General features: G+C 29.3%; 1 protein-coding gene across 1 annotated transcript in view; it reads right to left on the bottom strand.

The window, feature by feature from the left end:
- Positions 1–27,184, bottom strand: part of Nmd3 (60S ribosomal export protein NMD3) — a 72,391-nt gene that overhangs the window by 22,824 nt on the left and 22,383 nt on the right. Inside the window, exons 5-8 of the mRNA XM_075354397.1 lie at positions 23,573–23,681; positions 14,128–14,278; positions 9,231–9,373; positions 2,099–2,250 (exon numbers count right to left, since the gene is read on the bottom strand). Coding sequence (XP_075210512.1) covers positions 2,099–2,250; positions 9,231–9,373; positions 14,128–14,278; positions 23,573–23,681 — 555 coding nt within the window. The remainder of the gene's footprint in view (positions 1–2,098; positions 2,251–9,230; positions 9,374–14,127; positions 14,279–23,572; positions 23,682–27,184) is intronic.

The raw sequence follows: 27,184 nt of genomic DNA on the forward strand, positions 1-27,184 counted from the left end.
GGTTTTTCGGCACCAATTTTGCATGTCCAAACTGTCTGTCAAAATTTGATGTATGGTGAAATGTTTAAATTTAACTGTTCACTCATCATTCTTATTGTTAAAGGATGGTCTGATCTCACAAGAACCCTCACACGCTCAACGTTTTTGTCAGATTTTGAAGTTGAAGGTTTCCTTGAGCAAGGTTGATCTTCAATGTGTTCTCAGCCTTCCAAAAATGACTTGTGCCAGTGGAAAACTTGTACTCTTGATAAGCAATGTTCCCCATAGGTCTTTTTCAACTTTTCAAAGGTCACACTTGTGGATTCCCCAAGTTGATTCCCCAACACAAAACTTGATTGCACAACGTCGCTCTAAATTCCGATGCTCCATTTTCATAACACACAACAAAAACACAACTTCACTGATGGCATTGTCAAAAATAATGAGTTTGCTGAACGGAATTGAAACTCGTTGCCAGCGATCTGACAAAGCAGTGTCTACCGGTTGTAGACACAGCATTGCTATATCGCACGCAGTGTTACCAATCTCATTATTTTTTTCACACACCTTGTATGTGTATATATATATATATATATATCCTTCTTAAATTTAATATTTAGATATTCAGTAGGTGCTGTACCAATAGCCTCCAACAGTGCATTCAGGTTCAGATTTATTAATAACCGACTGCCGAAATATGATCGAGTATGACAGTTTTGAATAGATGTATGGATTATTAATTGGAACACACAAACAAGAAAATTACCTCAACTTATGTTATAATACAAGAATCGTTTAAGAAATATTGTTATTACAAAATTATTAATTTTTATAAATAAAGCATTCTTTTCTAAATTCTGTTAGTTTAGATATAGTGAGTATTTGGTATTGAATTTACAGAAAACTTGTAAAATACAATTTAAAAAAGTTTACTATTAAGAATATACAATTTGAAGATTCTAATAATATACTAGACTGTAGAATTTAATTAAAGTTGAATAATTTTCTATTTTCTCTTTTTTTATAATAAATAAATATGTCTTCTTTTTTTTCAGATGTGTTAGACACAATTATAGTGTGAGTCAGGATTGAAGGACTATATCCAATTTTGAAAAGCACAATATTAATAACAGGGAAGAATCAAATTTATCTAACAAATTTTTTAATTAAAGTTGTTCAAAATGTTATGAAAATTACATAACATTCTTATTCATTGCATTAAATTACATTCGAATGACAAAATGGCAATAACTATTATTTACTACAATCTGAATGATTTAATATTGCTAATAGCTGTAAAGTGACACTGATTCAGTCAACAGTGAGAAGTAGTGGTTGAATCACAGTCTCCTTCTCAAGTGAAGAAGTAGATCATTATTCAAAAAAGTAATTAAAATAATTCAGCTAGTGGAGGCAGTAGTTTAATTTCTACCAGTAACTCATTTTAGTAAAGTACTGTTTTATCACTTTTATATTTTAACATATTTTTTTACAGTAAAGTATAAATACAGAATATTTTGTTTGTTACTAAGGTATTAAAACTAACAGGATGAGCTTTGCTAATAATGTAAAAACATTACGTTCATAAACCTATAAAATTATCACTTGAGTATTGAAATTTATGCAAGACGTAGTTCAAGGGAAGCTAATAACTCCTCTATCAAAGTTCAGGAATGTGTCATAGCAGCAACAAAAATGACATGACAATAGCAACAATCCATCAAAGAAAGAGAAGAAACTTGAGGCCGCTAAATCAACTGTTTTACAACATACCTTTGAGTCTGGCAATTCAGCATACCAAATAAATCCTCATTGTTGACAAGCCATGATATGTTGCACATTTTCCCAGAAGTTGCAATTCCCATATTTATTTTTTGTATTGCACAAGCCAATTTCTTAGTGATTAGATTAAAAAATGATTGTACGATTGTTCTTCTTTGTTTGGGATTGAAGTTGTGAATAAAAACACTCCAAAATATCTGTTTTAGACAATAGACAATAGTAAGTAGTGGTATATAATTTTAGACATATAATCAAATTTCCAAATGCAATCATGATCAGGGAATGACAAATTTACAAGTCATACATAATATACAAGTTAGTAGGAGTGGAGAATTACCTTATTTGAAATAGAACCTTGCCCAGGAAACACCAAACGCTCATTGTTTTTCATGGATTCAATGTCCATAACAATAAATTCTACTAATTGTTTTGGATTACATATGGTCTTAAATTGATATCTCCAATATAAATTGCTGCTAACTTCTGCTACTGCAAAAAGAAAAAAAATTATGAATAAAAACAATTAATTAAAGTAATATGTAAATAATAAAGTTAATACATGAATTAATGCATATAACAGGGATAAATAAAACATAGCTAAAAATACAAAAAAAAAGAAAAAAAAGAAATAAACAAAAGGTTAAGAAAATTGATTTTTTAAGCAATATTTCTCTGAATGTAGCACAATCTACAAATGCCTGCTTAAAATAATTCATCACATTAAAACAAATAATTTTTTTGTAAGCACAAAAAATACAGAAAATACTTTATAAATACTTGAGAATGTTAAGAACAATGATAATATACATAATAACCGATTAGAATAATCAGAAAACACAAATCTAAATTCAAACACAAAATAATGAACCATTAAATAAATTATGAACAAGAAAATTTATTAACATTTTCATACCCTAACACACTGAAGACACTCTCCTCACTTTAACTACTCAAATATCTACTTGTGAGGATATCTGATTATATATATACACTTTTGGTCTAAATGGTAGCAACAGGTTCTTGTTTTTTGCTCTATATTGTTTATCAAAACAGCCAGCCACTTTTAGCTTTTGTTAAAAATATAGTAGCTCAACAGTTATTTTCTTTTCTACATTTATTTTAGATTTTTCCACATATTTGAGAATAAAGAAATCTTTTATTCCGATTGGTACATAATTCATTAGATAAATCATATCAGAGATGAGAAAATATGCTACTCTACAAATAAAAAAAGAAACTACTCACCTCTTGCCTGAATGGATCAAGGGAAAATCTGGTATGACCTTGGTAAGAACAACATCATTTGGGATGATTGTGTATTTTGATACATAATTATAAATAAAAAATAAATGTTAAAAGTTAGCATAAAATATTAAAATATAAAAAATAGCTACATCAAAATTCATAAGGCATTAATGAAAATTATTGAAGCACATAATTATGGACAAAATAAACAGGATGTGGAAGAAATTCAAGGTTTTTAAACTTTTTAATTATAATTTTAAAATTCATTGACTGAGTAATAATGTTTTTACTAAATTTTTTAACGACATTTTAAGAAAATTGGGGTAAAGATTTTTTAAAATGGTTTGGTCACTAATTAAAAGTTGCAAGGGAAGCAAAATATGACCCTTTTTCAAAAGCCAAAGTATTATGTTCAGTTACATAAAAACAGTTCTTACGCCAGATTTGATACAGGTTTGAAAGCAATATTTTTTATGTATTTTATTTAATGCTAATATACTGAATAAAATTTACTTATTTATTCATTAAGTGACATTTATATTAATATGTGGTTCATTTTTCAATTTTTGAGCAATTTTTATAAAACATATTAAAATTATCTTAAAATACTTGAAACTTAATGCTATAGTTTTGTGTATGGAGGTTTTTTATTGGCTTTATTTTTGTACTTATTATTGGGTTGATTTATTCAACTTCTTTGGGATCATCAGAATATACTAACAGTATTTAATAAAATTATTTTCCCAAACTGATATTTATGTTTTCTTTTTTTTGATAGTCCTGTATTACTTTTTATAGTTGTGTATTTACATCTCTATTCCCATTATCTGTTCATTTTTGTACACAATTTAGAAATATAATATAAAGAGAATTTTGTACAAAAAAATCCTCTTAAAAAAATCATGCTCTATTTTTTATCTGAAAAACGTTTTGTCTTAATTTCAGGAAGTGAAAAATTAAAAATCACATCATCCCTTATCACTGCATTAACTATAATGATAAGCTATTTGGGAAATTAAATAAGAATTTTCAGTCCTTCCTAAGCCCATGCTGCGTACAAGAAAAATGCTCAAACTGTATAGGATTTTAGGTGGGAAACTGTCCTCTTTCTTCAGTTGTTGGATATCAAATTAGCGCACCCCTTCTTGACATTTTATAAGATTCAAAACAAGTTTCAAGAATTGATTACTTTCCTGGTTTTTTTTCTTACTTGATGAAAAATCTCAGCTTACAAGGTAAAGACAGATAAATCTATAAGACAATAGAACTAGAAATAAAGACTACACGAATCTATCGGGAGTTTTAAGAAAAAATTAATTCTTATCCTGAATAAGAATTAAATTTATGATTTTTTTTTCCAACGATTAAATATTTTACAGAAGAGGAATTCACACCCAATAAAGAAGAAACAAAAGGTAAAAGTGCTTAATACTTGAACAATCTTAAAGTTAAATTTATTTTAAGGTTTATAAAACATAAATATGTATATACGAGGTGCTACCCAAAAGTTCAGGGAATTTGAATTTCACGCACGAACCATTGCTGGTACGACCTGCTGCCGCTAGATGTGGCTAACAGTACTCTTTGTTATTTAATTTAAATTTGACTTTCGTGCGGTTGTGTAACGTTGTGTTGTACTGCTTCGGCAAAGTTCTAAATGGCAGATTTAAAGAGCAAAGAATCTGCATCAAATTTTGCTTCATGCTTAAAAAAACTGGTGCAGAAACCCATCGCATGCTTGTGGAAGCATTTGGTGACAATGCTATGAGTAAAAGTAAAACTTTTTTGTGGTACAAACGATTCAAAGATGGGCAAACAACAGTCGATGACGATGAGCGTTCAGGAAGACCATCAACAAGCGTAACACTGGAAAACATCGCGAAAGTGCGAGAGACTATTGTTGCAGATTGTAGACAAACAATCCATGATGTTTGTGCAATTGTACAAATGTCACGTGGGTCCGTGCAATGTATCTTGTCGGACAATTTGAACATGAGACGCATTGCTGCAAAATACCGAGACTGTTGAACAGTGACCAGAAACAAAATCGCGTAGCTGTCTGTCTGTAGTGAATTGAAAAATTTTGCAAGAGATGACCCTATGTTCATCTCCAACATTATAACAGGTGATGAGACTTGGGTGTATGGGTATGACCCTGAAACTAAGCAGCAGTCGTCACAGTGGAAGTCGCAAAGTTCACTGCGGCCAAAAAAAGCATGCCAAGTTTGCAGGAACGTGAAGTCCATGATAATTGTTTTTTTCGACATCAAAGGCATTATCCATAAGGAATTTGTTCCTCTTGGTCATACTGTCAATGGGAAGTTCTATTGTGAAGTTCTGAAGCAGTTACATGGAAGCATTAGGCGCAAATGTTCAGATCTGTGGGGTAACAACAGCTGGGTTTTGCACCATGACAACGCACACATCCGCAAGCCGTTTGGAATTTCTTGGCTTCCAGAAAGACGGTAATGATTCCCCACCCACCCTATTTGCCTGACCTTGCCCCGTGCGACTTTTTTCTCTTTCCGAAAATAAAATTTCAATTGAAAGGTCGTCGTTTTAACACAATTGAGGAGATTCAGAAAGAAATGCAGAACATGCTTCGAACACCTACACCTGCAGACTTCCAGGGATGCATGGAATCATGGAAAAAACGCTGGGATCACTGTATCAATGCCCAAGGGGATTACTTTGAAGGAAACAGTGGAAATTATAAGTTATGGTAAGGCTATTTTATTTGTATGGTAAAATTCCCTGAACTTTTGGGTAGCACCTCGTGTATATATATATATATATATATACACACACACACACAAACACTTTTTTAGTCCCCAGTTTCTTTAGAAGTCCAGTTTTTTAAAAATCCACTGCATGCACTCTTTTAAATGAAATAATTGTAAAAAAGTCATTCAAATACTTTTATCTTGCAAGTCTATAGTCAAGTACTGATCTTAAGTTTATTACACGTAAATACTTATATTAGAAGCTTAATTTGCAGTGACAGCAACTCAAGCAAAGGAAAAGAATTCTATAATTTTCCCTTTTTAAAAACATTATTGTAGTTGATTTTTAAAATCAGCAACAATTAATTAAAAATTTACACTAATTAAATCTAAAATATTATTAAGTTAAGAAATATTTTTCATAGACTTTTTATATAATTCTAAAGCCAGTAAGGAAAAGGGAAATAAATAACGAACCAAGATAGTTTTAAGTGAATCAAAAATAGAAGGGATAGTAAACAAAAATTACAATAAAAAAAGCAACTTAAAGAAGATGATATTATGATGGAAATGTTGAACCCATTGAGATTTATTACTATTTGTGGTTTTACAAGAATAATATGGGAACTTGATGGAGTGAAGTTGTGGATCAAGGAAAGACTGCCAGCATTCTTCACTGAACGAATAAGAAATCTGGTTCACCATTGGAAGAAAAGTGTAGCTGTAAATGGTGACTATGTGGAAACAAAAATAAATGTAAACTTTTTTTAGCAAATAAAATGTACTTTTATATCATATTTGTCATTTGAGAGTTATTAGCAACCATACATTACACTAAGGCAACCCTTGTAATATCAGAATCATATTTATCTGCCTCTTGAGGTTGGATTCTGAGCATTTTTAGTAGTTTTAGTTACTTTTATTCATTTAAATTTAAAAAGGTGACCTTTTTCTGATACAGCTTCTTAAATTTAATATTAAGAATCCAGTAAAAGATAATGATGTAAAAGATAATTCATATACAAAGTGATCAAATCAAAATGGAGCACACCATTGGGATTTCAGAAATTATTAGTTTTATGATAAACTGTGCAAACCTTCCTTTAGATTTTCCCAAATTAAAAAAAAAAAATTTACCATTTTTTAAATTTTCACACTTTTACCAATATGGCAGCCAACTTTATTATTTGAAATTGAAACCTCATGGTTTCATTGCATTTTTGGGTAGAAAATACTATTTTATGACATTATTATTCGTTGGTATTTTTCTCTAAATGCAGTTGTTATGGAGCTATATGCTGACAATTGTAAAATCAAATATGGTGGTCACCTGTATTACTTTAAATGGAAACCTAATGTATTAGTACGTGGTTGTCAAATAATATTTTCAAAGCTTGAAAATCAGTAAAGTGGAAAATAAAGTAAAAATAAGATTAAAACTTTTGCCTTGTGTGGTTGTAGTTTTATTTATTAGGAAGGAAGAATTATAACAGAATTGTAGTGTCAATTATAACAGATTATCAAAATGGCCACAATTAGTAAAAATGCAGGCAGTCGCTTTCCTGTTAAAATGTATTAACAGCTTTTGACAATATATTGTGATGGATGTTGTACAAAATTTTGACTAGCTTAGCTGTTATTTCTTCTACTAAAGTATATACAACTGGTCTTTCAAGAGGAAAGACCATTTAATGGGGAAAGGTCTGGACTTCTCACAAGCAATAGCTTCTTGGTTAGCAGTCCACCTGCTTTAGAAATGAGCATTTAAAAACTCCTTTACCTCGTGATAGTTGTGTACTAAAGCTCCATCTTGTTGGAAATACATTTGCATTTGCAAATCTAAAGGCAAGTCATCAATAGGTGGCAGTAAAAAATCTTCCAGCAATGGATGGTGCTGAGCTCCCACAACATTTTCCTTGTAGAAATCCAAGGCCAAAATTTGATTGTTGATGAAGGCCCATCAGTAGTTAATGGAAAATCTCACTTGTCTGTGTCCTTCTCTGAGAATTGATGGATTTTTTTTTTTACCAATAATGGATGTATTTTTGATTATGCATTCCATTACTGGAGGAAGTCGTTTCCAGTTTCATAACAAAATAATTTTAGACAAAAGATTAGGATAAATTACAACCTGTTCTGCAATCCAGCTGCTGAATTCAAGCCTTCTTCCTTAATCACCAGGCATCATAGTATGAAGAACCGCAGGTTTATATGCATATTAACTGTGCTTCCCCAACACACTTGCTATTGAGTCAAAAGATACAGGTAGAAATTCTGCTCCTTCTCTTACAGAAGCTGTAGGATATGCTTCAAAGAAAGCTAGAATGTCTGCCCCATTATTTTCATTAACAACTCTGTCCTGACATCTTTTTTTCTGAAATCCAATACTTGGTAGATTTCCAACTAATTTTTCAAATAGTTTAAGGCGAGGTGGATGTCAATCAGGGTAACACTCTACATATGTATTTCTTGGTAATGTTGAATTCCTGTCACTTAAAAAATAAATTTCTACTATATCCACTCTTTCGTGATTATCAAACTGCATTATTAAAATAAAACTTAAAAAAGTGATACAAATAAGGGTTATTAAAAACTAAAATATTTATTAACTTCTTGGTAACAATTCTAACTAATGAATAAGAGGATCAACCATCAATGAGTATACTGTGAAATTCAATAAATTTTTCAGAAATACAAAATACAATGAAATAATTTTTTAATTATTTAGATTTAAAATTATATTTATTGTTTTGGTAAAATTACAACTGTCAACCTATTGCTCCGTAATAGCTGCGTTTAGAGAAAAATACCAAAGAATAAAAATGTCTTAAAATATTTCCTAACCAAAAATACAATAAAAACATGAGGTTTCTGTTTGAAATAATGATGTTGGCTGAGATATTTGATTTTACAATTTCAGCCAGTAGCTCCATAACAGATATGTTTAGAGAAAAAATATCCAATAATAAAAATGTATTAAAATACTATATTCTACCTAAAAATGCAATAAAAGCAAGAGGTTTCCAGTTGAAATAATAAAGTTGGGTGCCATACTAGAAAAAGAGCGAAGATTTAAAAAATGATATTATTGTATTTTTAATGAACAGAAAAATTTAGGGAAGGTTCCCCAATTAGAGTTTTTCATAAAACTTATAGTTTTTCTCTTAAAAAACAATAACTATTACTGTGTGTCCATCTTATCTTTTCTTTCCATTTTTTGTTTAGACTCTGGAAGCCTGTAAGATATTACTTCACAGGATGAATGAGGATGATATGTATGAATGTAAATGAAGTGTAGTCTTGGACAGTCCCAGTTTGACCATTCCTGAGATGTGTGGTTAACTGAAACTCAATCACCAAAGAACAACAGTATTCACGATCTAGTATTTAAATCCGTATAAAAGTAACTGCATTTACTACGGGATTTGAACCTAGTAGTCTATGAGCTTAAAAAAAAAAGAACCAATTAGTTATCTAAAAGATAAAAAATTATATTATTACTTTGACCAGAAGCAGGATCTATGAGATGCACAGCACTGGTCACTCTATGAACCAAGCAAATAGGATTTATACCTCCAAGCTGCTGAGTAAGTTTTTTGGGAAGACATACAACACTATCTTTTGACAATGGAACTATTTCAACGCTGCAACAGAATAACATAGATAAATAATAATAAAAATAAAAAACATGAATTCAAATCATGAGATATAACCTCCATACATGCTCTTAGTAATTTTTGTATTAGAAAAAATAACATACATTAAAACAGAAAATGCAAAAGGGTTATTTTATTTATCCACACATAATATGTGATAATTATTATCATTATTAAAGAACTAATTATTAAAATTATCAGATCAAAATTTAAAAAAAAAAAATATAAAAATTTAAAGTTCTTTAATATCTTAAATTTAAAGGAAATTCTTTAAATTTTCTTTAATGCATTATTATTACCTGTCAAAGTTTATAAAATACATAACGCATAAACGTATATTTGCCAAGTAGTTCTGCCTGGGGTGTATGAAATAGTATTAATCACTTCAATTGTACAATGTGGAATGTGTACAATGTGAAATAGTGTACCATGATGGAACATCACAGGTAGCAAGAAGTTAGTTACCAGTCCAGCAACTTATTCCAACCACAGGATGTGTCAAATGAGCTTTCTAAACTTTTGACGAGTAATTCAATAATCATTAATAAAACCTCTTATCACAGCTACTGATAGTCAAGTAACAGTCAACTGCATCTAACTGTTCTTGCTAAAATTAAATAGGTTTTATTAGAGATGGTTGTTGGGAACTTATTACAGGTTATCCTAACTTAAAATTGCATAATACTTTGCTTTCATCACACACCTTAACTAATTCTTTTTTTTTTATTAAGCCATTAAGAGGCCATGTTAATCAACAGAGAATAGTCACTTCTTTAGTTTCTTCTTTTTGGATGTTTCAGTTTTATGTTTGGCTCAGTATTTTTTTCATTTTCTGTGACTGTAGTTGTTTATGTCCAGACCACTCTCTACCAAATCTTCTGGTTTTTTCTGGAAAACCTTTATAATTCTGAATATGTTTACTAAAGGAATCTCCGTCATTAATCACTTCATCAATAAAATTTACTTCTGTAATTTATTTTTTTTAAACACCCATATAGAACTGTTTTTTAGTTTATTCATTGTATCAAAGATTTTTTTTGTTAGTCTATTACTGTCCATTCTGAGAATGTGTCCATAAAACTCTTATTTCCTAATTGTATTTGAAATCCTTGTCTATTCTGGAATGTATTTTTTTTATTTGATTAACAAATTTACTAGTTTTAACTAATTACAAGTTTTATTATTTTAACTAATTTTACTGAATCTTTGTTTCAGGTTGATGTTCATCCATAAAAAGTAAAAATTTGTTTTAAATATTAAAGTAATTATTCAGTTGGTATTGATAAGATTAATAAAAGAAGTAACATATGTTATTACTGTTCCTCTTAAAATTTGGGCTGAAGGACCTTCTACTAATATCCTATTTCACAAGACTTCCATTGTTATTCTCCTCTATAAGAAAGGTTCTACAACTGATTTATAAAATTATATATTAACTTCATTATCATCCATACTTTCAAAATTATTTGAAAAAATTTAGCTCCCTGACACAGAGCTTTTGCAGGACTGATAGGTCTGACTAAAATGTCACCAAAAATGGCTTTTGTGACTGTATTTGAACACTAACATAGATCTAAAATCTGTTTGAATTAAAATCCTATCTGAAACTCACGTCGAAATATCTCAAAATTAAATTTAACCATTTTTAATACCAAAAGTACATCGAGGTGCATTATGTTTAAAGAGTAAGTGTGCTACTTTTAGATTATATAAAATTTTTTTTAAAACTATGATACATATTTCTGCGTAATTTATGATAAAATTTTATTAAAATAACTGTATAAATGTGTCTTGTGTGTTTGTCTTGACCAGTGTATTGTGTCTTGTTTGCCTTGAGAAGTACCATAAACCTCTCTTTGATTTGTGGCACCATACACATACACACCAATAAAATAACCTATGTACACTTGTTGATTTTCTTTTTCCCGACAGTATTATCTTCATTATAAATAAATATTTCCACAAATCAAAGAGACTCATGTCCTCCACTTTACGTTCAATTCGATTAAATATTGTTTTTATTTACTGCTAATTCTAGTATTGTAAATTAGTATCAATTTAACTAGTAATTTTCTCACAGTAATAAACCTAATAATTAAAATAACTACCTGTGACAATTTTATGTTACTTATTGTAAAATGTAAGATGTATTTTTTTATTGTTTTTAAATAAACAGTTAACAATTGTTAAAAGTTATAAAATATGTCCCAATAGTGTCCACCATTAGAAATTACACAAGTCTCCAGTCTTTTTTGGAGAGATTTCTTAACCGTTCAAAAATTTCAGGAGTATTCCTAATTTCTTGAAATCCATTTTGGATCCTTTGTTGAAGATCCTCAATGTTGAATATTGGAGTTGAATAAACAATATGCTTCAAATGGCCCCACAGGTAAAAGACAAAAGGGTTAAGTCAGGCCAGGGCACTGGCCCTCCGTGGCTTATCCGTTTTTCATGGAAAGTTTCATGCAGGAAATTTGATACCATGTGACTGAAATGTGCTGGAGCTACAGTGTGATGAAACCACATATTTTCTCTTATTGTAGAGGTAGGTCTTCCAACAAATGTGGAAGATTTTCGGTCAAATAAGCAAAATAATTTTCTCTATTTAAACGATTGGTAGAATGACAGGATCCAAAAGATAGTCATTAAAAATACCTCCCCATATTTTCAGAAAAATCTTTGTTGATGACTACTTTGGAAGATACCATGCGGATTCTTGTCACTCCAGATATGTGCATGTTGATGGTTTTGAACACCATTCCTGTTGAAAGAAGCTTCATCTGTGAACAGAATCCTTGTCAAAAGTAAAGGGCCTTTAATTAGTGTCCTTCGAAACTAGTTACAGAAAGCCAATCTACATGAAAAATCATCGGCAGTCAGCCCCAGTACATGCTGCAAGTGATAAGGGTAAAGACAGTTACCATTTAAAATCAACCACAGTCACGTGGTTCACAACTTCTTGTATTGCCAGAAAACATGTACTTTTATCAGGAGATTCTTCCACACAATTTAGAACACATTTTCTAATTCAATATTCCTAGTACTCCTTAGTCTACCATGATCATGATTACCTGCTGTAAATGAACTGGTGTTAAAATTGTTTTCATTTGGCACACGTCTATTAGGAAACCTGTTTTCATACAGTATTTTTGCTTCTGTCTTGTTACAGTTTGCTAAGCCACATACTAAATGCATGTCTCACATGCCACAAAAGTATATTCAAACTCCATGATGATAATACAACAAAACTTAAAAAATAAACCAATGACACTGAATTTTAAACAAACACTCACAAGTAAATAATGAGTTTAAATTACTTGAAAATTATATGGTTTTATTTTTAAATAATGTGCATTGCATTTTTAAATTGCTAACAAGATCAACAGTAATAGTCGCTGTGTAAAATTATTCAAAAGTGAAAAATTAATATCAATTGTTTTATTATTTTTAATTAATTTTTTTTTTTAGAAAATTATTAATTTGATACTAATTTAAAATACTAGAATTAATAATAAATAAAAAATTTAATCAAATGTAAAGTAGAGGACATGAAAGCAGACACAAAATTATATCAATTTCCTACCATAACTTGGCTATTTATTAACAGATTTAAAAACATGAAATGTCATTTTGTTCAAAATAAATGGGTTAATATTTTATCAATAACATACATTTTGATAAAACTAATATTTATGGAGATATTATGGATTGAAAAATAAACATGGCCACCATTTTGTAATTTGCAAAGGCATTTAAGTCCTGATTTTTGATATTTTTAAAGTTTATTACCAAGATGCTTACCAAATATTAATGTGATTCCTCTATCCAAACCTGAGATATAAATTTTAATATAAAAATAACAAAGTGGCGAACAGGGGGAAGAACAAAGGAGACATTGCCATTTTTCCTAAGGATAATTTTTGTTTAGTTTTACAAGTACACACTGAAAAAGTATAGACAATCTACCATTTTAGAAACACTTTATAAGCTTTAAATAAGATTATGAAATATTTTAATCAAAACAAATTGCATCACAATATAAACTCGAAAGTAGTGGTATTTGTGGAATATTAATGATTCTAAATAAATATACTTTGTTAAGACTAGTAGGTTCTTTAAAAAAAATAGCTTTAAGAACATTAAAGTATGTGCAAATATGAAACATTTTTCAAATGTTCTGATCAGCCTGTGAATGTACATGGACACAATAACAAAAAAAAATTAATATTAGAAGTAAATAATTATAATAATAAAACTGAATAATAAAAAATATATATTGGATTTACAAATATAAACATTAACACAAACTAATGAATAAACAGATAAATTTTGATCATGATGAATTACCAATTTGTGATGTTTTGAACGATCACCTTTTCCCCATTTTTGAGGTAAAATATAATTCTGTCACAGTACAAATCTTTTGGACAAAAAAAATTGATGTTATTTTCACAGGCTTCTTATTATTTTAAATTATCATGCCTGTTTTAATAACTGTTAACAATATTTAAAATTCATTTAATCATGATGACAGTAAGTTTTTACAAATAACAGCAGCAGTGCAAGAACTACTAAGTAGAATAAATAATCCAAACATATGCAATTTTTTTTCTTAATACAATAAATTTTTTAAAACGTTTTGTTAATTTTTTCTTCATTCCCATTAAAAACATTTTAATTATTTCACTGCATGCAAATAAAATTAACGATGAATTTAATCTATAATCTACAAAAACATTTACCTGTAAGTAAATTTATAATTATACACATTGCTATGAATGTCGTGAGAAAGAAGTTTCTTTGAGTGTTGGTACTTGCAAGGCAAAACTGCTGATAAAAAATCCAAAAATTTCCGAGCATGTGATTCAGTGGCAAAAAAGAAATCTAGTCCCTCTGCAATGCAAAGTCAGAATTTAAATAAATAATAATACAAGTAATAATAATGGTCTTATTAAATAATAAAAAAAAAGAAAGAAAATAACTGATTCAATATTGGTATGAAATAGCCTTAACTATTACATGTCAATAATCTTAAGATAATTAATATTCCATTACTATAACTCATTATTATTTATACCATCTTATCAATTTAAAAAGATAGTTTTGCTAAGTAAAAAAAAAAGTCATTCATTCAGTGAACAGCAAGAAAAAATAAACTCAATTGAACATTTTGAAATTACAATCACCCAAAATACTTTTAAGATTTATTTACTTATTTATTAGATCAGATCATAAGTACACATATAAACATACATATTTATCCTGCAGAGATGCAATAAGCATCATATGGAGACTGATGTACAAAAAAATAATAACATCACAAGTAACTTAACAAAATAAAGACAGACTAATACTTAATCTACATACAAGTGAAGTCAACAAAATATAATTTTCTAGTTTATTAGATAGTTGAATATGAGAATTATCTATTACCAATTAACAAAACACAGCTATTCTTCAAATACTTTATTTATTCTGAACAATTCTCTAACCTTTTTTTAATATTATCAAAGTTTAATAATACAATGTTTCTTTTTTTCCTTTTTCAGTAGAAATTAGGTAACTGTAAAGATTTATATCTTGTAATCAAAAATATTTTGTAGATATAAGTTAGGCAAACTAGTATAATGAAGATATAAAGCTTCAAGAGCTTATTTTTATTTAAGATATGGAGGAATAATCCTATTGGTAGTATTTACTTCAGATATTGTTTTGATAACTTTGACATGTACGTTACATAAAACTTTTAAAAATGATTTGGTTGCACTTTCCCATGCAATTATCCCAAATGTTACAATGCTATATTAAAGTCCATACATGACCATAAAAAAAACTTATCTGTATTAATTATCTTTTTTAGCCTATATAATATATATTATATAAGTTTTGTATTTTGCCCTTTGTAATATACTTGCTATTTTTTGAAAGTCCTATCTCAGATGTTGATCCACAAAAACTCACTCCTAAATTATTTTAATTTAAAATCTAATAGTAAAAGATTATTGTGATTGGAAAAAGTTGTGCAAACTGTCTTATCTACATTTAAAGATAACATATTTATAACTAACCAAATTTTTATACCGTTCAAGAAATACAAGATGTAACTTATATTTTAGATTATTCCAGTTGTTAAATGAGCATAATACTACTGTCATCTGCATGGGAAGTAATTATGTAATCATCATCAGTTTACAATAAACTAGTCATCTATATGAATAATAAATAATAATATATAACATATGTTATTATATTAATAATAAATAGTAACATGGTGCCCTCAGGTACTCCAATGTTCATTGTAATACTCATTTTTAGTATTTTTTATTTTTAATACATTTTGTCGGTTTTTAAAAAAAATAATCCTTTATCAATTCTAGAGTAACTCCTCTTATACCAATTTTATAAAGTTTTTTTTAAGTAAAAGTGAATGACTGACTGTATCAAAGACCTTAAGCCAATAAATGCAGCAGCAACAGACTTTTTCCCATCTAAACATTCAATAACATATTGTACTATTTTACAATTACATCTTTAGTCCTATACATTTACTGAAGCTAAATTGCAACTTAGAAAATATTCTGTTTATCCAAGAATTTAACAATTCTGTTAAAAAATTAGAGATTGACTAAGGAAACTAAGGAGATTGAGCTAATTAGCTAATTTAAAATAAATTGGACATCTCCCAGTTTCAAAAATATGAATTTATATACATTAAAGTTTAACAATATACAGCAAAATCTCTAAGTCAATAATTTTGCATATATAACATCTAATCCTCCATATGTGTTTTTTAATTGTAGAATTCTGTTTAATATTTTACTGAATGCAGATGCAGGTTTTAAAAATATACTATTTGTTAATGTTATATTTGTTTTCACTGATAAGTTGGTTGATGAAATCTAATTAACTTTACTCACAATCTCTTTACCAACACTTCCAAAATAATCATTAAAATAGTTATTTCATTATTAATAGTCATATGTACATTTTGGTTTTTATAATTTATTACATTATTTAATTCAGCTCTATGTTTTGCCTTAAAAAAAAAAATTAGTTTTATTATTAACAAACTTTCAGATTTTTCTAATATCTTTAGTACAACTTCTTAATTTATTTTTATCATAATTAAATCTAACAATTCTAAGTAGTTTGTATAGTTTAATTTTATATATACTGCATTCATTTTTCAATTTTTTATTATTATGGTTATTTTTCCACTTTATGCAATTTTTCTTTAGTTTTTGTTCACTGAATATGACCTTTGCTTATCCAAGTCTTCCTAGGTTTACTTCTTTTTTTTTACTCTGATGGTTGACTTGATTATAATTTCATCAACTGAGTTTATTAAAATGTTTGTCGCAAAATTAATGTCATGCAATGATTAGATATGATATGAAAGTGTATTTCACTATTGAGTTTAGCAAACTTTTTATAATTAATTAATTTAGTTTCAGAATATTGCAAAAAAGAACTGCTTTATATTATTTGAAAAATCTAAAAAAAAAAGTGGATAGTGTAAGACCCAATCTAGTAAATCTTTTTAAAGCATGGTTTTGACCCATTTTAAAAATATAAATGAAAATTCACTGTTTTGATTAATCTTCATTATGTTTATGTTGAAATCACCAGCACAATATGAATTTTTAAATTTTGGTTTCCGTTTAAGAAATTATGTAAATAATTTTTAAAAACCTTTTTGTTATGTGCATGAGAACGATATAAGCTACTTATGTATATTTTACTATTATTTAAACTAGTCAGCCCCCTCTATGAATCACAGGACTTTGCCAATGGTGAGGACTCTTGAGTGTTCAATGATACAGAGTAGCTGAACTGAAGGTACATCCATATCAGAGTGGTATCTGTTGAGAGCCAGACTAAGGAGTGATTTCTGAAAGAGCACAGCAGCTCTTTCAGTAGCTGTTATGGGTGCAGGTCAGGAAGACTTAAACGACCACATCAACATCACTCAGTCTTCTGAGTACTGCATAGCTGAATGCATTGGAAAACTACAGCTGTTTGTAGCTCTCTTCATTTTCATGTAACAAAGATGGAGGCGCCTTCCTTGGTAAACTAGTCCCCTGTTTGGATCTCCGGGTGGGGACTGCTAAGGAAGGAGTCACAAGAAGATTAAAAAATAACATTCTACGAATCGAAGCTTGGCATATTAAAAGCCTAAAAAAGGTTGGTAGGTTAGAAAATTTAAAAAGGGTAAAGGGTAGGTAAAATGTAGATGTAGTAGGAATTAACAAGGTTTGGTGGGAAGAGGAAAAATGACTTTTGGTCAGGTGACTTTAGAATAATTGACTCAGCATCAAATAAAGGGCAGGCAGAATACATTTCATAATGAAGAAGATAGGGAAGAGAATAGAGTATTTCAAAAAGCATTGCGATAGAATCATTGTAATCAGGATAAAATCAAAACTTAAGCCATCAATGATTGTTAACGTCTATATGCCTACATGTGCTATGATGATGATGATGAGGCAGAAGTTGTATACGAAAAGATTGATGAAGCAATTAAACACATAAAAGGCAACAAAAATTTAATAATAGTCGGATATTGAAATGCAAGCATCGGAAAATCCTTATTGCAAGAATGTTATTGTTATGATACCAAAGAAAACAGGAGCAGAAAAATGTGAATACAGGACAATTAGCTTAAACAGTCATGCATCAAAAATTTTAACTAGAATTCTGTATAGAATTGAGAGGAGAGTGGAAGAAATGTTAGGAGAAGACCAATCTGGTTTCAGGAAAATTATAGGGATAAGGGAAGCAATTTTAGTGGTTAGATTAATAGAAAGAAGATTAAGGGAAAAAACCAACATACATGGCATTTATACACTTAGAAAAGGCATTTGATAATGTTGACTGGAATAAAATGTTCAGCATTTTAGAATATTTAGGGTTTAAGAATGGAAATAGAAGAACAACTGTTAACATTTACAAAAACCAAACTGCAACAGTAATAATCGAAAAGCGTGCGAAAGAACCAGTAATAAAAAAGGGAGTCCAAACATACAATTACAGAGCTTTATAATAAGAATATGCAATAATTCTTCTAATATTTCTAAATTATGTTTTACACTCTTTATATTTATATATAACTGTACAGTTTTGTACATTATTTAATGAATTAGATGAGTTAAACTTTCAGATGTTTCCAAACATACAATCACAGAGCTTTACGTATATTTAAGAATATGCAATGTTTCTAATTTTTCTAAATTATGTTTCAGACTCTATATTTATATATAAAATTGTAATGTTTTGTACATTGTCTAATGAATTTAAATGAGTTAAACTTTCAGCTGCAATCTCTTCTTCAATAATCTCATCCATGAAATCTTCTTGTTCATCTCAAAACATCTTGCTAGATAAGTCCAGTTGTGTATCATTAACTGTTCACACTAGGTTGAGTTTTGGTAGCAGGAAGTTGATTCTCTTGCTGTTTTACTGTATACTGCATATTTGTCAAGGAAGCTTGTTGCTTTTGAGAATGTCACCTGCTTTATATCAGATAAAATACTACTTGTCTTGATAAAACCTGGAGGTTTGGTACTTCAGGTCTCATTGGATAATCAGTCAACTCAATCAATCTATTTATATTACATTTCAACCAGTCACAATTTGCAGCATCTGTAGCAGTATGATTGTCTCTATTTTTACTTGCTTTTCTTTAACTCACAATGTTTTTGCAGATGAAATTTTGCAGTTACTAAGGGTTGGGTGACAATACAACATTCCACCATTATTTTGCAAACATTTCCCTGTACAGAGATAAATTCAGGGTGGAAATTAATAATGCATTTAATAATTCAATTAATTAGCATCAATAATAATGCATTATCAGAAGTGGATTGAATGAGAAATCTTTTATAAAACCTCATAAAAACGTTAGTTGAAAATTGTGATAGTTAATTAAGTAAATGAAATAAAAACCTTACTATTTTGTTAATTTGTACAGGGTCATTCATGGGAACCGGTTGTTTTTGAAGTGGGTTGTACTCGGGCGTACGTGGTGGGAGGGGCACGTGGCTGGTGTCTGACGTTTCCTTTGTTCATAGCATTTACATTTTTAGTAGTTGAGATGAAGCCGTGGACGCTAGACCAACGCCTGTACGCGTATGACAGTTTTGTGCGAAATGATGAATCCGTAACTGCTGTTCAGCGAGATTTCCGCCGCCAGTTTAATATCCATCGTAATGCAAGTGTCCCTTCTCGTAATACAATATTGCGATGGGTAAACAACCTTCGAACAAGCGGTTCAATATTGAAGAAAAAACCACCGGGTCCCCGACGAATTGCTAGCACTCCGGAGAACATCCGGAGTGCTAGCAGTTGACAAGGGAAGCCATTGTCAGAAGCCCACGCCACTCTATTCAGAGGCATTCAGCAGCGCACAAGTACGGTAAGACGAATTCTGCATACAGACCTGCATTTCCATCCTTACAAGATAGCCGTTGTGCAGCAGTTAAACGAGCAAGATTTCACACAGCGATTACAATTTTGTCGACAAATGCTTACCGTTTTTGAAGAAAATGAAAATTTGTTATTTGTTAATGAGTGACGAAGCCCATTTTCATCTGAATGGCTTGTCAACAAACAGAATTGCCGGTATTGGGCAGAAAGAAACCCACATCAGCTTCACGAGAGACCACTTCATAGCCCAAAGGTGACTGTCTGGTGCGCAATAGGAAAGGTCGGTGTTATTGGACCATATTTTTTTTAAGAAAATGACGCCGTAACTGTAACAGCTGATCGTTACATTGCGAAGTTGAATACCTGAGTTACGAAACTGGGGAATCGATTTTCAAAATGTGTTATTCCAGCAGGATGGAGCTACAGCACACACAGCGAGGGCAACGATGGCTGATCTCCGTAACTTGTTTCCGGGACGGATCATTTCCAGATTCGGCGACATTCCTTGGCCCCCTCGGTCCCCCGACTTGAGTAGTTGTGATTTTTTTCTGTGGGGGTTTCTGAAATCGCATGTGTACGGAACTGCGAACAGAATAAACCGCGTACATTGGAGGACCTAAAGATCGCAATTTGTCATCACGTCACCCAGATTGATGTAGACATGCTGCAAAGAATTGAGGCCAGTTACCGTGAAAGGCTACAACAATGTATTGCCCGAAATGGACATCACTTGCCGGACATAATTTTTCGTTCGTGAGTAAGTAACAAATGCTTTGATTTAACAAGTGTTTCATTACCAATAAAACTTTTTTAAAGTAAATATTCAATTATTTATGATTATTTTAAAAACATCCAGTTCCCGTGAATGACCCTGTATAATAAAAGTTTGATTGAAAATTTGTTTGATATTTTATAAATGCATTAGAAATTTCAATATAAGATGTTATCTTTTGAAATCCAAACAACCTACTAATTAAACTCATGCAATGTATGATAATAATTTGATTAAGTATGTATAAAAAGTGTAAAGCAAGTTTTTAAAAAGTTTTGTAATATTATTTATTTATCATTACTGTATTTGCAGTACAATACAGTATCAGTACTGTATTTGCAGTGACACATCACAAAAAATTGCTAGCAGTCATTAATTTTATGTTTGCCATTGTATTTTAGGAAGATGTTTCTAATTTTATTAGTGCATTTTTCTGCATTATGACCAATTTGTACACTATTTGCTGAAATGTTAGGATCATTAATTGCTCTACATCTTTGATGTCCTACATAGATCATTTACTACTTTTTTTTTTTTTTTTTTTAATAATAATATATGAATCTGCATGTAACTACACAACATTAAAACCATTATCTAATTGATCAAAACCAGTTTGGTGATAAGCACTTTCACAAATTATGCAGAATACACTTTTAAATGACATTGATTTGTAACATTTTCTTTTTCATTTGTAAAAAACTTTTCTGAAGGCACCTTACACTTGTCCACCACCAAACATATAAATATAAATTAAATCACCTAACACTAAGTTACAAACAAAAGAAAAAATCTTCTTTAAATCAAAATTAATCAAATACAGTAAATAATTACAGTTCCATCAACATTATCCACTAATGTTTTAGCATGTTAAAGGTTTTTCTTAAATTAGGCTTACAGTAGAGATTAAATATAATAAATGTTTTACATTACTATAGAACAGAAAAATACAATAATTTGCACAGATTCATACATTTAATGAAATCAGCAAATAGGATCAAAAAAATGTAATTTTATCGCAAATATACCCAATCAATTACAAAGCACAAACCACTAGAAATGATTTCATGTAGTAGAAGAAGAACTTGCATAGAAGTGTATTGCATTATCACAGAAAGAATAGCCAAGAAGCCAGGATGCCAAACCTGTCTTTAATAAATTTTAAACTGAAATATGTATCTTTAGAAACCTCAGTAGAACTTTGTAAAAAACTTCCCTAAAAAATGAATACTAATCTTCAAGCCTTTCATAGAAACACTACACAAAAACTTTGACAAATATGTAGTTGTATAGAATTAATTGCCTTTTTCAATATTCCAAAATACAAAGTATATGAAACTATAAAAAAAATGCATTAGTTTTTTTCTAAAAGAGAAGCAAGAATTATGTATATAAAAAAAGGTTTTCACCAGAAAAAAATTGAAATATTTTCAAAATCAAATGAATTTTTTTTAAACAAGTTTAACGGTTCTCAGCTCTTAATCGTACAATCATAAATAAAATATAAAAGAAATTAATAAAATATTTTGCTTTTTTCGGTTCAAACTTTTAATAATTTTTTAATTTAATGAGAAGATTTTCATAAAAAAAAAGTAGTTTCATTTCTTAGAATTAGTATGAGAATGAACTAATTGCTATCTAATAAAAATAATTTTGAGGTAAACTTAATTAAAAAACACTTAAAACTCACTCAGAAAAGGTCTGTAATTCCTTTAATTAATTTAAATTCAAGAGGATATTTGTATTTTTCAAGGATTGTTTTCCAAGATTAACAATTGGAATTAAATTTTAACTTTTAAATTTTAGAAATTGTTTTCACATTACTATAACCATACTTGTACCAAATTCAGTATCTGTATCTTGCAGTACATATGGTAGTCGCTTAAAGAGGATTTATGTTAATAAACTAGTTTCTTCTTCACAAAATCATAGTTCTTTAGCAATATTTCAGAATATGTTGTATACATCTTCATAAAAAAATGGAATAAGAAATGAATTGATTCAAATAGTACAAAAAATATTTCAAACCATAATGAAAGTAACAGTAAAAATTTTAATTCAACCAAAAGTAAAAAGATCAGGTTAACATGTTCAACTGATGTACAATACACTCAATTAACCATAGTGCCAGAAGTAATTCTTAGATATTCCATGTAAATTAATTTGCCACCTTGTATGCTCTCCTTGAATGACACAGAGAACATATCTCTACTGAAAATATCAGGCTCACCTTTTAAAAGATTCTAAATAATTAAATGAGAAATCAAAACATTACATACAGTTGAAGTACTACTTACTAAACCTTCATTGTTTGGGTAAGGAAATAAAGAGTAGCTGCAGAAATACATACTCATATAAAAAAAGTAATTGAAATAATTCACTTTTAAATAATAACTCCGTTTGTACATATTGCAATAGTTAGTTTTTATAAATAAAAGGAAACTTATTCAAAGAAGTTCTTTGAAATCCATCTCTTTTGAAAGAAAAGAATGGATTTAAATAGAACATATTGAATAGTAATGAAGTTTGAATAACTCAATACTGTTAATTGAACTTCTCTCCCTATTAAATGAAGGGTTTCCAGAGGATGTAACTTCTCCATAGTTTACTTGCAAACAGATATTCAACAATCACTTGTATATTATCCATTGTATTATTACAATAGAATCTACAATTCTACAATCTATGCTGCAGTTCCTAAGATTACCCCAGAAAAACAAATAATTTCTTTTCATACATATTATATAAGAATACTAATTGCTGTCAAGTAAGTAACCCTGGAACTAATTCATTTAGAATTTCTAATAGCAATTAATAGTTAACATAATAAGAGCAAAAAATCTCCAAAGGGTTACCCAGGTATCCAGCAAACCATACCTCAGGACTATTTTTTTACCCAATAAAACATAATAAGTTATGCCAAGACAAACTCTGAAGAAACCTCTGTACAATACAAAAAGTTTTATCAGTAATTAATACATTTAACTACTAACCATGAATTGGTTTGATTCCAAGTGCCTGATCATGTGCTTTGTGTTTCAATATCAGCTGTTCCAAGTAATAAAATGTCTTTTTGTTCTCTGATTTTTGGCGAACTTGAACCTAAGATGAAGTAGAAATAAATAATTTTCATTTACATTAATTAACACTATAGTTATATCCATCTTACCTGCAATAACTATCCTTAGCACAAGATTTTTTTAGATATAAAATCTAATTTCACCACTGATAATTAAATTTATATTTTCCTTTTTTTAGGACTAAACTAAAGTTATTCATGAAAGATACAAGTACTTAAATCTAACAAGAGGATGTATATAATCCTTGAAATCAACACTAGTTAGCTCAGATTGTTCCAAATTACAATAGGTCAACAAAAAAAAAATAATAATAATTTGGAACTGAGATATAAGAAGAGAATTAGAATATATGTTTTATACTGAATCTTAAAATGAAATCAGTTTTTCATCATCCTTAGATTTTTAGCTATGACCTTACAAAATTTCTTAAATAATAGAATACAAGGATAATAAATAATTATAATTAAAATTCCTACTTTTATTTTACAGATATTTTTTAGGTTTATCTTAATTTCTTTTTTCTTATTTTCCTTTTGTTTTCAGTGAAGTCTTATCACCCAACAGTAGTCGTCAATCATCATAGATTCATTCAATCTGCAATAAATATGGGTAGAACCTTTCTCATTGTTCATTGCTGATGTCCCCCAAGTTTAATGAGGAAAAGTCCAAATAAGAATGTAAAAAATGAATTTTCAATGACATTCTGCAGCCTAAATCTTTGTAGTTCACTAAGAGTTCTTATAAGCTGATCATGGTTTTCAGTCTTTTTTTTCCAGAAAACCAGTAACAATATCTTTAATGACTACCCTGCTAGTAGTTGTTTAGGATTCAGTTTGCTATCAAATATATTTTCACAAATTAATTTTCTTATTTGTACCTCAAAGAATATTCACTCTTTTAATTTATCCTCACTTAATTGTGAAAGAATCTCAGCTAAATTTTTAAAGCCATCTCCATCTTATCTAGTGCTTTTACAAAATTCTTCATCAGGCCTATTTTTATGTGTTGAGGAGGTAAAATAATACGATCTGCTAAAACAAGGGAAATATTGACAACATTTTTCTTTCCTGGGGTAAACTGATTTCTTTTTAGCCATCCTTTAACTGCATAGTGTTTATCTATAGCCTGACAATCCCACAAACACACGAAAAACATATATTTTGTAAAGCCACCCTGGAGACCAAGAAAAAGCCCTATCACTTTCCAGCCAGCAATGATTTGCCATGACTGTTCATCATACTTAATAGCTTTTAAAATTTTTGACATATTTTCATGTTTCTTTCATTTCTATAGCATATGCTACCGATATAGAACAAAACTTATCAAGTTATGCAACAACATTACCTTTAAGTTTTTTTTTATGAGTCTATAAATAAACACCAATCATGAACAACATATTCAATCTCCAATTCAGTGTAGCTCCCTAACATCATGGTAGGAACAAATTGAATCATCTCTTCTAAAGTATTATTTCTAAAGTAAATTTTTGTTTAAATTTCTATATACTGAAATTTTAGTATCCTTGTTTGATAAATTCCATTGTTAAGAAGACATGAACTTAGGAGTTCTGCATGTTGTTTTGACAAATACAAATCACAAATTAGGTTGCTTAGTTCTACTTGTTTGATGAGGTGATGAAGCACTGGCTCATAGCTGAACAAACATTTGGTATACAATCCTGCTTTTATGTTTGAATTGAAATCAGTAACATTTGTTAAGCAAAAATAGCAGTCATCATAATAGTTAGTAGGCTCTCACCAAATAATAGGTACGCCAAATGACAAATGCTTTTCTTTTCCTCTCAACCACTGTGTTAGTTTAAAGTAGCACTTGATGCATGCTATATGTGGAGCCCAGGTTTTATCTTGGTCTCCCAAGGGACAGTCAAAATATTTGTAAGCAGTTTTCAGTAGATTCGATACTGGTTTAGTGGACTTTTCGTGATGAATTCTCTGCAAACGCAACAAAAAATATTAGGAGATTTTTATAAGCCCGATTTTTATTCATTATTAATATTCAAAATGTTTTAATAAATGAAAGTAAACTGAAATATTACAGAAATACTTATTTAATTATAAAAATAACTGACATTTTAATTTATAAGTACTTATTAAAATACTTCATAAAATTGTTTCACCATGGAGTGCAATAAAACACACATGCACACCACACCCTTAACAAATCTTGATGTTCAATAAAATACCAAAAGTTGTTCTGTCAAAAAAAATCTTTCACTAAATTTATGGCATCACTTGTAAAACAATCTTTATATGTGTATGATAACAACACTACTCCAACTAAAGAATACAGCAACTTATACCAAGAGCTGAACTCATACTGAAGAAAATTTCATCACGTTGAATTACTCATTATTTGACTCACTCACTGATGTGTCTATACATGTCTGGTTTTTTTTTTTTTTTTTTTTTTGACATGAAATGACATCATTCAACTGTTATGTATCAAATATACGTCTACAGTATACATCACAATATTAATCAGATGTGAATAAGTAAACATACAGACGTACTAACTTATTTGTATTGTTTGTTCCATGAATGATGGAACAAATAGATTTAAGGAGGTTGTAACTTAGAACATTACATGACGGATTATTTTAGAATACATAATCAGATTCAGCATATAAAATACTATATAGATCACCCATTTCAGTTCCAAATTTTATGTTGACCAGTGTAATTAATTGATATTATGGTTTGTTTACCAGAATAAAAATTTATTGTTAAATAAAACTATTGATGAAACACATCAACAAAAGATAAAATACTGTATGACCTTGAAAAGTTAAAAGTTATTTAAAAAGTAACAGCTTTTGCAGAGATTTAAACTAGAAACCTTGTCTATATGAACCATTCAAAATTTGACTAAATCCTACCTCAGAAAAATTCTCAGAAACAAGAATTTTTAAAATAAATGTCAAGCAGACCTCAGATTAATTTAATATAACTTTGAAAATGATAAATTAATTAAAATGTGTTAAGACACTTTAAAAAGATCATATACAGTTAAGTATTAGTATATTGGTAGTAGTATTTTTTTGTAATGTATATCAATAATCGTAAATAATAAGGCTGATAACGTATTTTCATTCTCAGACAAAACGTTGTCAAGTTTTATTAAAATTTGTTTTTAATTAACATAGGTAAAAGACAAGATGTGAAAATGTATAATATCATCTGAAGTAATTAGCTAATTTTACTTAAAACTGAAGAGATATTACAGTTTTAAACAGTGTGCATTATGCAAAATATTTAAGGGAATTAGTTATGTGAAAAGAAACAGTATATTATTAACAGTATAATACAAGAGACTTTTAATAATTAATGAGACAAATTGATATAGAGAAAAAAGAACAGTTCATTCAATGACAATGAAACTTTTTGAAGGTCAAGTTGGCAACCTTGGCAACACATTTAATCAGCTGTTTGATTATAATTAATTTAAACATAACCTCTTTTGTTGATTTCAGAATGTCAGCTTGGCTTGAAACAGAACAACAACATT

The sequence above is a fragment of the Lycorma delicatula genome, chromosome 1 (assembly GCF_047948215.1).
Source record: "Lycorma delicatula isolate Av1 chromosome 1, ASM4794821v1, whole genome shotgun sequence".
NCBI classification, from domain to species: Eukaryota; Metazoa; Arthropoda; class Insecta; order Hemiptera; family Fulgoridae; genus Lycorma; species Lycorma delicatula.